This window comes from Hemicordylus capensis, chromosome 2 (genome assembly GCF_027244095.1).
Source record: "Hemicordylus capensis ecotype Gifberg chromosome 2, rHemCap1.1.pri, whole genome shotgun sequence".
NCBI classification, from domain to species: domain Eukaryota; kingdom Metazoa; phylum Chordata; class Lepidosauria; order Squamata; family Cordylidae; genus Hemicordylus; species Hemicordylus capensis.
The window spans coordinates 348,748,544-348,760,928 of NC_069658.1; the positions used below are offsets into that span (position 1 = coordinate 348,748,544).

Below are 12,385 nucleotides of genomic sequence, written 5' to 3' on the forward strand. Positions count from 1 at the left end.
TGGTATTCTTTGGCGTAACAGTACTTTATAGTACTTTATAGCATTGCAAAGGCAAAGGCAACCCACTCCAGCGGTTTCTCAGTGCACTAAGAGGCATTCACAGCTGGTTCTCATGCATCCCTGAAGTCTGAACAAGTAGAAGATACCAGTCAACATTGAGCTGTGTTTAAATACAATCAGAAATCACAAGGAGCCCTGGAGGTGTTTTTGTTTGTTTGTTTGTTTGTTTTTAACAACTCACAATATCACCAGTCTAGGAGAGTTCAGTTTATTATCTTGTTCCCAGAAAGGAAGATGCAAGAAAATTTGGATACAAATAAATAGTATACTTGGAAAATTTGGATACAACAAGTTAAATGAGCTGTCCTCCTGAGCTGCCTAGGAGGCCCGTTGGCCCTTAGGGCACCTAGAGTGAGGAACATTGAAGGCAACATGTTCTTTGCAACCACCACTCACCCTCATTTGTGCACCACCACCCCAAAAAATAATACGGGGTGGGAGATGGGAGGAGGCAGAGGAGAGGAACTGGATATATGCCATGCAGTAGAGTCATACTCTGTAATTTATCAGCAGTCAGCACTCACTGCAGATTCTTTCAGTCAGAGAGGATTCACCTAGCAAAGTCCAGGGTAAAGGCAAACACCACATCAATGATGCTGAGAGGACTACTGCTCCTCTCCAGACATTCCTTGAAGAGGCTGACTGCTCTCTCCGGTTTAATTACAGGCAGCTGTTTGGGCTGGCAGCTGACTTCCCTCCCCTTCAGGAGAGGGCAATGTGGTCGTGTCGTGGTGGTTCATTTTTTGATGCCCATTAACCCTTGATGCCCCTTGTCAAGGCCAATCTGGCCACTGGCTTGAACCGGCCCTGCTTCAGTTCATTTCCAGGCACATTTACTTAAGAGTAAGCCCTGTTTAACTCAAACTTACATTTAGATAAGCCTATGCTGATGTAAAAAGGTAAAGTTGTGCCTTCGAGTTGTGCCTGGTGCCCACAGAGCCCTGTGGTTTTCTTTGGTAGAATGCAGGAGGGGTTCCCCATAGCCTCCTGCTGCACAGTGTGAGATGATGTAGTGCATCAGATATGTTCATAGTAGTGCCACTGTGTGAGCAGCAGCTCTTTTGGGGTGGTTTGTTTATTTTTGCTGCATTGCAAAAGGCCACTGCAAACCCACTCCCTTCTTCAGTGCTCCCCAAAGCCAGCTGTGGCTTCAGTGAGCTGCTGTGCATCTGTGAGGTACCCAGTGATGAGCAGCAGCTCTCTTGCTCAAGCAACAGAAGTGCAGCCACTCTGCCAGCAGGAAGAGGGAGCTTTGTGAGAACTGGGGAAGGTTTTGTTTTTGCACGGGGGCATCTTCCTCATTTAAAGGAGAGAAAGAAGATGAGAAGGAGTGGTGGGGAGACTGCTGGGAACAGCTGACCCTTCAATTCCCTGGAGAGGATTGGGCCAAGTGAGCAACTCCAAAGGAGGAGGCGGAACTGAGTGGCTGCAAATCCTCCCCTTCCAATTTGAAGAATTTGGTGTGGGCTTGCCACAATGAACTGGTGATCCTGCATGGTTACCCTGAGCAAGACTGCCATAGGAAGAGAATCCTGTAAGACATCTGATCAAGTGGCTCTAGCCCATGAAAGCTTATGCTCTAATAAATTGGTAGAGAAGGCCCTGAGAGCAGTAGTGGCAGAAGTTGATTGTTTCGGTCAGCCACACCATCTCTCCACCCAACTGCAAGTAAGGTGAGTACGGGTCCAAGATGGGGAAATGGTGGCAGCTTCAGGGCAGTTGGGAACTTCTAGTTCGCCTAGTGCAAAGCAGCAGAAGCTGTCAAAAGCAAGAGAGAAGATGCTGAGAGCAGCAATGATGAGAGCCTATTGTCTCTTATCAGCTACAGTATCTTTTCACTCACCTACAGCAGTGGGGAAATGACTTGGTTATCAAGCCAGAGGTTGCTGGTTCGAATCCCCACTGAAACACCTATATTGGGCACCAGCAATATAGGAAGATGCTGAAAGGCATCGTCTCACACTGCACAGGAGATGGCAAGGGTAAACCCCTCCTGTATTCTACCAAAGGCAACCACATGGTTTTGTGGGTGCCAGAAGTTGAAATCAACTCGACAGCACACTTTACTTACAGCAGGGAAGATGAGTCCTGGCCTGAGGGGGGAAGGACAGGAGTTGGATAGTGACTGGAAGCTTCTGCATGGCCCAGTAAAAGGCAGATGGTGCCTATGTTGTAGATGTGCTAAGATTGTGCTTAGCAAGTTTTCTTGGAAACCACAAAGAATCATTAAAGACAAGTTAGGAAGATAAAGAAAAACAAAGCATTATTTTCTGGGTAAGCGAAAATAAGAATGAACTGAAGAAAAAAAGATGAGTGAGATTTTAAAATGAACGAATCAAGTGATTAGGAATGCTAAGAACACACTCAATCCATTCCTAGATATCAAGGAACTATCCCAAATTATTAATACAAACTTATATAGCTGGTTAAATATAATGGCTGGATATAACATCTATATGAATTTGGCATCCATGTGGGCTGAGCTAATAGAAGTCATTGGAAACTGACTGAATTAAAGCGCAGACTTTTTTAAAAAGAGGGATTTATTTAATTTTATTTATTTATTTATTCGATTTCTATACTGCCCCTCCAAAAATAGCTCAGGGTGGTTTACACAGAGAAAAATTAAATAAATAAATAAGATGAATCCCTGTACCCAAAGGGCTCACATTCACAATATAAAAAGAAACATGAGATAGACACCAGCAACAGTCACTGGAGGTACTGTGCTGGGGGTGGATAGGGCCAGTTACTCTCCCCCTACTAAATAAAAGACAATCACCATGTTAAAATATGCCTCTTTGTCAGGTTAGCAGGAGTTATTAAGAAGAATAAGATAGGCTGGGAAAGTCTGCACTGATACTGGAGAACAGTTACTGTTTTGGAATGGACTACCAGTACTAGCAAATTACTGTTTCATTGAGTACTACTGTGAATGAACTTGAATTAATATATGTCAGGATCACCTAAACACCAAGGATCTCCTCTCAAGGAAATTGTTGTGCAAGGCTTCTTTAAGACACATACCAGAGCTTCCTTTAGTCTAAACATCCATTTTGAGATTGTTTGCCTGCACGTTTGCCTTTTTCTGTGCATATATATATTCTGTGTAGGGCTGTGCAATGTTGGATTGGGAAATTTGACAAGTTCTCAATATGGGCTATTTCAGAGGATGTTGGAGAAGTTCCTGATCTGACCCATTTTGGTTTGGACTTCTCTGATGTGTTTTGGAAAAAATCAGAGCTCTGCGGATTTCCAAATGGCTGTGAGAGTTTTCTTTTTTTCCCTTTGTTGTGATTCTCTGATGTTAAATCACTTCCCCTTAGATTCTCTGGTGTTAGTTTACTTTTCTTCTGGGTTCAGTGATTATCCCGGTTACTTTTAAAATGGATTTAAAAGTTGGTCTGATTCTGACTCTGACTCCAATCTCAATATTCAGAAGGGTACAAAGGACCCTTGTGGGGTCAAATCCAATCTTAACATTTGTGTTCATGCACAGGTCTAATTCTGTGCCTTACATCGCCTCTTGTCAATCTTTGGTGTGTTCCCCTGTGTCAGAAAACACCTCAGCTGCTGCTAAGTATTAAGCCATCATGCAAATAGATGCTCCCATTGCCTAAGGATATGCCACTATCAGAAAGCAACATCAAGTATTTGAATTTGGTGTTCTAAGGAATTAGAATACTATTTGGCCAGGATGTCTGCTCAATCTAAGAGGATGTTTTTCAGTTAGATACAATCTAGATACTGTACATCTAGATACAACCTCTCCCATTTAAAAGAAAAAAGAGTTCAGCTTTTGCCTGGTTTTGAATTTTTCTTGTGTGCTCCTGAGATGACTTGTGCCATGGTTTTTCCCCCTTTCACCTTTGTTTTGGGCTCTTAGCTGAGTGCACTACATAGCACCAGAGAGAGTGTGCAGAGTGCTGCACTGCCCAGCTGGGTAGAAGAAAGCTCCATTCATGATGCAAGCTTTTTATTTCTGAATTTCAACATACCAATCAGCATTCTTGAACCTCCTGTCTAGTTTCTTTCTTCCTATTTGGTGTTAGACAGATATAGGTTGATAATGATATATTTTGAATATTTGCCTTTTTATAATACCTTTCACAAGTGTAAGTAGTTTCTCTTAAATCTCTTTGAATAAACTAGACTTTGGATTCCTTGAAACACGGTCTGTGCTGGAAAATGCTCAGTTCTGCCTCCCCATATTGCCTGCTTAGGCTCCATACTTCAAGAGTTTTGAGGCATTTTTGATATTATTTTGAAGTTTCCTCTCACCAGAAGATGGTGGCAGCGATGCTGAGAGTTTTCACGAGCAGAGTTGTGGCCAGGGTATGCAAAGTCAGCACATAACTCCCCCCCCCGCCCCATTCATCACAGAGATCCTCTCAGAGGAGAAGGAAAATGACATACCCATGCCCTCAACTCTTGCCTGTAGGCTTCCAGGGGCATCTGGTGGGCCACTGTGTGAAACAGGATGCTGGACTAGATGGGCCATGGGCCTGATCCAGCAGGGCTATTCTTATGTTCATCCTCTAAAGCTGCCCCTGGAGCAGAGGCAACATGGATGAAGCTATGGATGAACTCCATCACCAGAGGCCAACTGCTTGCCTGGGTGCTTGTGGCCTTCCTCCCAATGGGCCTGACCAGGAGGAGTAGTAGGGCAGCTCAGGCTTTTGCTCTGAATGAAGGCCAACAGGAGATCCAGGGCAGGGTGGGGCTCCTGGCTGCACTGTAACTTCTCCATTTTCAGCCAGCCTTTGCTGCTTCAATCACTGCTTTTTTGAACTCTTGCCACTGTATTGGTATGGACAATATAGGAAGACTATCAGAAGAAGATATAACTAATGGGAATTAATTGGTTACTAATTACAAATACTACAGTATTTGACTTAAGTCAAATTAAGATGCGGGGATAGATAGATAGATAGACAGATAGAAAGAAGCAACAAGTTTTCATCAGGTAGCATAGAGCCTAGGTAGACTTTCAGTCCCATTGTAACCAAGAGGGCTTAGTCTGGATGCTGCCCATTATGTGCAATGTTACAAAAGAATTGTTTTAAGTTATTGAGCCAAACTGTTTGAGACCACAAAGATGTATAATCCTTTATGCTGGAAATGTAATTTGGAAGTAGGAACATTTTGCTACCTGTACTAGACTTGACAGTATGGCCAGAATTACTGGACAGAAAATAGAAATATGTGTTTATAGGATTACAGACTGTTATATTACAATGGATCGAGACATTTATGTATTAAGTTGTACAAAGAATATTGATAAAACAATAACATCAGTGTTCCCTTATTTGATTTATTTAGCAATAACTGTATATGCCCAATGTCAGACAACAAATATGGTGCTGCAGTTAGAAGAATGGGAAAGCTGCAGTTAGAAGAATGGGAAAGCTGCAGTTAGAAGAATGGGAAACAAACCTGAATGAATATAAAGTATTGACAAAATTACCAGTGGGTATTTGAATAAAGGAAGGGAGACAAAATGGTAATCTTTTAAAAAGAAAGAAAATTATTTATGTTTTAACTAGAAAACCAAAACATGTGCAAAGGTTAATTATGTACATGCTTTTGAATTGCTGTTAACTGTTGTGATAAGAATAAGAATGAAATAAAAATGTGTTAGTCCTTAAGGTATCATAGGATTTTTTGTGGTTTTGCTGCAACACACTGATATGACCACTCCTCTAGGTGTATTTATTTATTTATTACATTTTATACCACCACATCCAGAGGCTCTGGGCAGTGCACAACAACAAAGCAAAAATCAGCAAACAATCATTTAGAACAATCAACTTAAAACAATACAAAAACAAAAAATATGAGTTTCAGAGAGCTAGCTAGCACTTGCATGGTTCAGTTTCCCTCTAGGTTTAAGACCTATGTGATAAATACAATAAATAATACTACTTTATTTAGTTCATCCTTTGTATTTCATTCCTGTTAATGATTTGAAGAGCATTTTTGGTCTCGTTTAAAAATTCTATTATGGTTCCTGTATTAGAATGCTTACACGTTTCCAGACAACGTATGCTCTGTGAAAAGAAAAAATATAATTTTATGCATTTTAAAAAGCAAATATATTTATATTTATTTATGTAACATATTTATATACTACCCAAAACTTATGTTTCTGGACAGTTTACAACAAGACAATAGCAACTGAAACAAAATAAAACATTAAAACATTAAAACAATTTAAAATTTAACACAATGCTAAAAACTATAAGTCTAATTAAAAGCCTGGGTGAACAATTGGTATGAAGATGAAAGATCTGTTGCACGGTGCAAGTAAAGTGCCTTTTTAACCTTTCTAGGTTAGCAAAAGGTAACAGAAAAAGTGTAGTGTGGTAGTGAGGAGCTTGGGTTATAAGTCAGTTCAAAGCTCAGCCACAATCTTTTTAAGTGGCTTTAGGCAAAACACTGTCTTTCAGTCTCAGACAACCTCCCCGCTCCCCTGACCACTGTCCCATTGACGAGCATGGGAAATGATACCTCCTAGAACTAGGAAAAGCCTAAATTCACAGACAGAAGTGGTTAAGCTGCTTGCAAACTACAATCCCTCACTGACTGTGACATGAAACTCCCAGACCAAACCATGGAAGATAGAAACCTGCTGATTTTGCAGGTAAGTTCCGGATCTCACCCAGGCTTCCAAAAAACCTAAACCCTGGGAAACCATCTTAATGCCCTGGAAATGTAGAAAAGATCTCCAACTGGGAAGCATGAGGAATGAGACCTCAGAGACATAGGAGCAGACTAGAGTCACATAGTGGTGATGGCTCCAACAGGGCCGTGAGGGTGGGTGGGGGGAAATACCTGCAAAAAATGGTGAACTGCTGGCACCCAGGATCCTGCAGTAAGCGCAGGGGCCTGAGGGGATCCTGTGGGGAGGCCACACTGTCCCCCCTACTGAGCTGCTATCTGCAGATGTCTGGCAGCCATTTGAATACAGAGCATGGCACTCAACTGCCATGCTGACTGTTCAAATGGCTGCCACATAGGCATGGACGCCGTCTGAGCAGCCAGGTCGGGGTGGCCTCCCGGGCTACCCACCGGATGGCAGGTGCCACCAGTGCTGACATTCTCACGTTTTAACAGGTATTTCCCCTTGTCCTCACGGCCCCCCACCACTGCTGTCACTGTTGGAAGGTTTGCAAAGTGCAAGCCATTTTTACTAGTGCGTAGTAGTAGGTTTTTTTAGTAGTAGTATAGTAAATTATTTGTCAAATGCTTTTTTGCACACATTAGTGGTTTCTAACTTACTTGGCATTTGGGGCTTCTGCTTATTTTCTGTTGCCTTTCAATAACCTTTTCAAGTTCTTGACCGCACTTGGAGCACGGTTTCTTGCAATTCTTTCTAATATTTTCAAATCCTTCCTGAAGGCATGACCATTTACAGCTTATCTGATAAAAAGCATATTGCACGTTAATATGGAAACCAACTGCAGTATGATTGCCTGTATTTTAATAGGAACGATAAAACACACACAAAAAGTTGTACATAAATATTTATTTATTTTTATTTTACATTAAGTATTTATTTAATGTAAATTTATTTACTGAAATATTTAAATATTTATTTTTATTTTACATTAAATAGTACAACCATTTGTTGCAAAAGTGTGGTGAAAACTAAGAGGGAGATCTAGCACTTTTTGTTTTAACTAGCTTGAAACCTTTCTTAACACTTAACATACAGCATTGCTATATTTGGTTTGAAATTTTTAGCATAGACTCTATTGTAAAACATTATCCCATTCTTGTTAACATTGTTATTCACAGTCACACATTGGTACTCATCGTTATTTCAAAAATGGATTCGAAGTCATTCCGAATTGTTAACTTAGGGGAATGGGCAATTCACAGCAGAATAACTTTGACCATGACCTAATGCTGCTAATTACAGCTAATTACAGGTTAAACAGTAGAGACTGGATTTGCAAGGATATAACATGACCATCTGACCAGCACTTTAGGAAGACCAGATACCTAGATATTATTGCAGACACCTTTTTTGGATGTCCAATATCCAGTACATGAATATAGATAATATTCAGCCTCTAATATACAGTAAGCATCTAATATAATAGAATGTTGAGAACAAAAATGTGATATAAATTTATCTAGCCTGAATAAATAATTTTAAATAACTCTCTAAACCTGAATAAATTTAGGATGTCAGAAATATGACCTTACCCATGTGGTAGGAAAAGTTGTATTTTCCTGAAAAGAAGAAAATAGCAAAAATTAAAAGTCAGTATCACTAATGATGTTCTTCATATGTAAAAAGAATTTGAGGAAAAGCTAATTCACTTACAAATTCTCTGGCCATACAGCTTGCAAGATCATTTTTCTAAAAGAACAATATTGCAGCAAATTTGTAACTATGACCATGCTATACATTCAAATCATTTTTAAAAATACAAATAATGGCAGCAGCAACAACATGTATATACTTACTTTAGTAAGGTTAGCTATTATTCTTGTCAGCTCAGAGACCGTGCATTGTCCTCTGACCTGTACCAAGATCAAACAACAGAGGAGTACATAAGAAAGCATTGTGAAGTTCAAGTGCTACTACAATGATGTTGGCAAAATTGCTGGAGAAACTCCTTTAAAGACTTGCCCGAAATTCCCTTTATAATGGGGTGACAGGGGGAAGAGAAACTGGTCATGGAACTAAGTGCCCACTTTCACCTCTTTTGCGTCGAAAGTACATTTTAAGTGGAATTAAGTCTGAAATTCAGTCATCTCTTTTGTGGTTTTCTTTGCATGGGAAATTCAAAGATCTTTACCCAAGTGATTAATTTGGCCAATATTGAATAGTAGGAAACAATGGTGAATGATTTTCTATGAGGGCTGTTTTGCTAGATCTAGTAGATTCTTCCTTTTGTAACAACTGAAACTTTCCTTGAATACCAAGAAAGTATTGCATCTGCATAGTTGCATTCTGAAGATGTAACTTCCCCCTTGAGTCCAATATACTTCATGACTTCATGAGATTTTGTTGAGAACATAAGTGGAAAACCCATGTAATCTGACATCTCGGCTTGGCAGGACTGCACCTTTGATGTCTCTGAAGCTTTCAAATTCTGTCTTGTGGAACTTTGATCAGATCTCAGGTCTCAAAAACTTGATTGATGTAGTATCATCTTGAAAAGGTCTAGCATTTTGATTAGACAGCCCATGTGAATAAATGATAGAAGACATTGTCTAAAAATGAGCCAGTGTAAATCCAGAGCAATTATGGTTCCTTTAAAGATACTCCCCGCTCCATCACCAAACTGCACATGCTGCTTTGGATATGCTGTAGAATCTCTCCTTTCTGTAGAGAGGAGTTCCTTTGCTCCTAAAGAACCATTTTGTTATCCCAGGTCCATCAAGCTGCTTGAGTTACAGTGTACGCTGAGTGGAAACTTCCTGAATTTTCTTGAAGACAAAACTCATCAGCCACAACTTTTTCATCGCCTTCCTCTCCTTCAAAACTCCATTTGTCATTCCTTAAAGGTGAACACTGTCTTCTTCCAGTTTCTATAGCTGCCTCACACCTAAAGAATGAGCAGCTTCCCTGGGGTGGAGCAGGGAATCTACCCTCTTCTCCTAAGGATTTTGTTTGTATGCAGATATGATGATAAATCTGTGAAGCATGAACTCTCAAAACAGGTCATTCCAGTGTTGTTATAGGCAGTGATATATTTGGATCACTCAAACTGGTAGCAATATCCTCTGCATACAACATTACTTTATGGTTATACCATAACTAGAATTTCTTGAATAGTAAACTTATCTTTCTGATAAAGCGCCAGGTTAAATGGTAACTCCTGCATTGATTCTTTTACTGATTTAAAGTTCTCAGACTGCTTTCCACTAATCATAATTGTCATGTTCGAATGTTAATGGTAGGGCCAATGTTAAAACATGTTGGGACTTCTAGAAACACTTTTCATGCTTATCACATGCTTTTGATGTCAAGAAAAACTAAACTTTGTTCCGAGTTTCCTCACAGAGGATTAAAAAAAACTGTTTGTAACTGTATGCTTTTTTTCAAACATGCTGAATCACCACCTTGAATGCAAAACCTGCATTCTGAACTTGCCTTAATACAGATTACAAACCTCCCAACCACAGCCTATCATAATTTACAATGTACAAAACTACTATCAGTAACAAATGAAAACAGAGGAATGGACATAGTGTAACAAGCTAGAAACTAAATGGAGGGTGGAAATTGGAGGTGGAAGTGAGAAAGTGCTTTGTTTCCACTAGGACAACTGCAAGTTATGACTCAAAATTTGATTATCTTCAAACATCTCAGTGGGTTTTAGTTCATCTATGTTGGAATCCGACATTAGCTTGTGCAGTTTTCAATGCCCTCCTCCTTTAGGAATCTTATTTATGACATCATTCCCAGTGTATTTGCCACCATTGTCAGTGCAGAGGATCTGTGGCTTTCTCCCAGACTTGTTGCTCACTCTTGCAACATTTTCTTTTAGTCTTTCTAGTACTTGTCCCTTTTCACATAACGGGTATGTATATGTGTAGCTAGAATAGTCATCAATGAAAGTAGGAACACATTTATTTCCTCCTGATGCATTAACTTGCATAGGTCCACAAACATCACTATGAATCAGATCCAAAGGATGCTGTGTTTTTGCATGCAAGAAAAGCAGGTTGTATTGCCTTTGCAGCATGTACACTTTGATTCCATGCTGCAGGGAGCTATTTTTAGATCCTTTACCAAATCCAACTTTTCAGCCTGACATATCATTTTGGCATCTCTATGGCCTAACCTTCTGTGCCACAAATTCAGACATCCTTTGTGTGTGCATTACTTCACAGTTTTGGCCTTTTCAGTTTGGTCTATGACAACTCGCGATGGCCAACTCACCATGACCAACTCACCGTGGCCGACTTGCCACTGGTCAATTGGACGTGGCCAATTTGCCACCAGTCAAATGGATGTGGCCAACTCACTGCCGGTCAATTGGACACAGCCAACTCGCTGCAGGGAACAATGCCACTCCCCCTGCCCGCAAGCCCGTCCTGTCAATTTGGCTTTCGATCCAGAGGAGACAAGTGGGAGGGAGGCGAGAGGAAGCTAAATTTCCACCTACCACCCACCAAAGCATGTCTTTCATGTTCTGTAGTGGAAGGAAGAATCTCTCTGCATTCCTACCTGTGGGGTTGTGTCTCATGAGAAGTGAAATGTCAGGTGCGAAGCCTGCACCAGAGCTTCAGAGCAGGTGAGCTGCCATTTCCCTCCGCACATTGTCCCTTTGCAGGTCTTCCCAAAGCAGCAGCAGACCTTGCTGCTGAGTTCGCTTATTAAAGCAGACTACCTCACGTGTATCCCAGAGATATTAACAGAACACTTGGGGGATCTGGTGTGTAGTTGAATTTTGAATTGTTTAGCAAAACTCTTAGGAGGAGATTTCCTGACCAAGTTGTGTGTGCATGTTGTATTGTTGTTTTTTAATTCTCTGCAGGAAAGTACAACTCACCGCACCTTATGGCCCAGCATAAAACTGCTTACATGGCAGAGAAGATATCAAGATGCCATGCCAATCGTTCTCTCTGCAGGATTGTGCAGACTGTTAGGCTTTTATCTATTAATTTATTTTTGCATGAACAAGAGACTGGGCTGTAGTCTGGGCTGCATTATCTGCATGTTGAAAACTGGCATATCTCCTAGCATCCTTCCCATATCACTTATCTCACCTGGGCCGCATTATCCGCATGTTGAAAACTGGCACATCTCCTAGCATCCTCCCCATAGCGAATATAGCCTCTTGTTGGACACTGTGGGGTTTCAAAATAACCACACAGTTGTCAAAACATGCTTGTATTTGGTGTGGTGTTAGACTGTCTAAGAATCTCTCTGCATTCCTACTTGTGGGGTTGTGCCTCATGAGAACTGAAATGTCTGGTGTGGATCAATTTCCCCACTCTGTTTCTGGGCCCAGCCCTGTACAACTGCCAGAGCTTGGATAAGTTTATACATGCTCAGGCTTCTAGATGTCTGCAAGTCCACAGTATAATTGTTACTAACTCCAGAGTTCATATTTGTCACCAATCTGAATTATTTATCATCTCTGGAGAGGTGACCAGAATGCCATATTGGATCAAAATAGCCCCTTTTTCATATTTGCCATCAATCTGATCTATTTGTTACTGAGCTGGATTGTTAATATCCCTGGGATACACGTGAGGTGGTCTGCTGCTGCTTTTGGGAGACCCGCAAAGGGGCAATATGTGGAGGAAAATGGCAGCTCGCCTGCTCTAAAGCTCTGGCGCAGGCTTCGCACCT

At 40.8% G+C, this 12,385-nt stretch overlaps 1 protein-coding gene across 9 annotated transcripts in view; it reads right to left on the minus strand.

The window, feature by feature from the left end:
* Window positions 1-5,763: 5,763 nt before the first annotated feature.
* The window catches only part of LOC128347301 (uncharacterized), a 35,965-nt gene continuing 29,343 nt past the window's right edge, over window positions 5,764-12,385 (minus strand). For 2 of the 9 annotated variants that reach the window (XM_053301745.1, XM_053301746.1), the window contains 4 exons: window positions 8,396-8,595; window positions 8,275-8,301; window positions 7,342-7,477; window positions 5,764-6,110 (listed from right to left, as the gene is read on the minus strand). In XM_053301745.1, coding sequence (XP_053157720.1) covers window positions 5,991-6,110; window positions 7,342-7,477; window positions 8,275-8,301; window positions 8,396-8,481 — 369 coding nt within the window. In that variant the 5' untranslated portion in view covers window positions 8,482-8,595 and the 3' untranslated portion in view covers window positions 5,764-5,990. Of the gene's footprint in view, window positions 6,111-7,341; window positions 7,483-8,274; window positions 8,302-8,395; window positions 11,097-12,385 lie in introns of those variants that run through there. The other 7 variants (XM_053301742.1, XM_053301741.1, XM_053301743.1 and 4 more) reach the window with 7 other exon arrangements.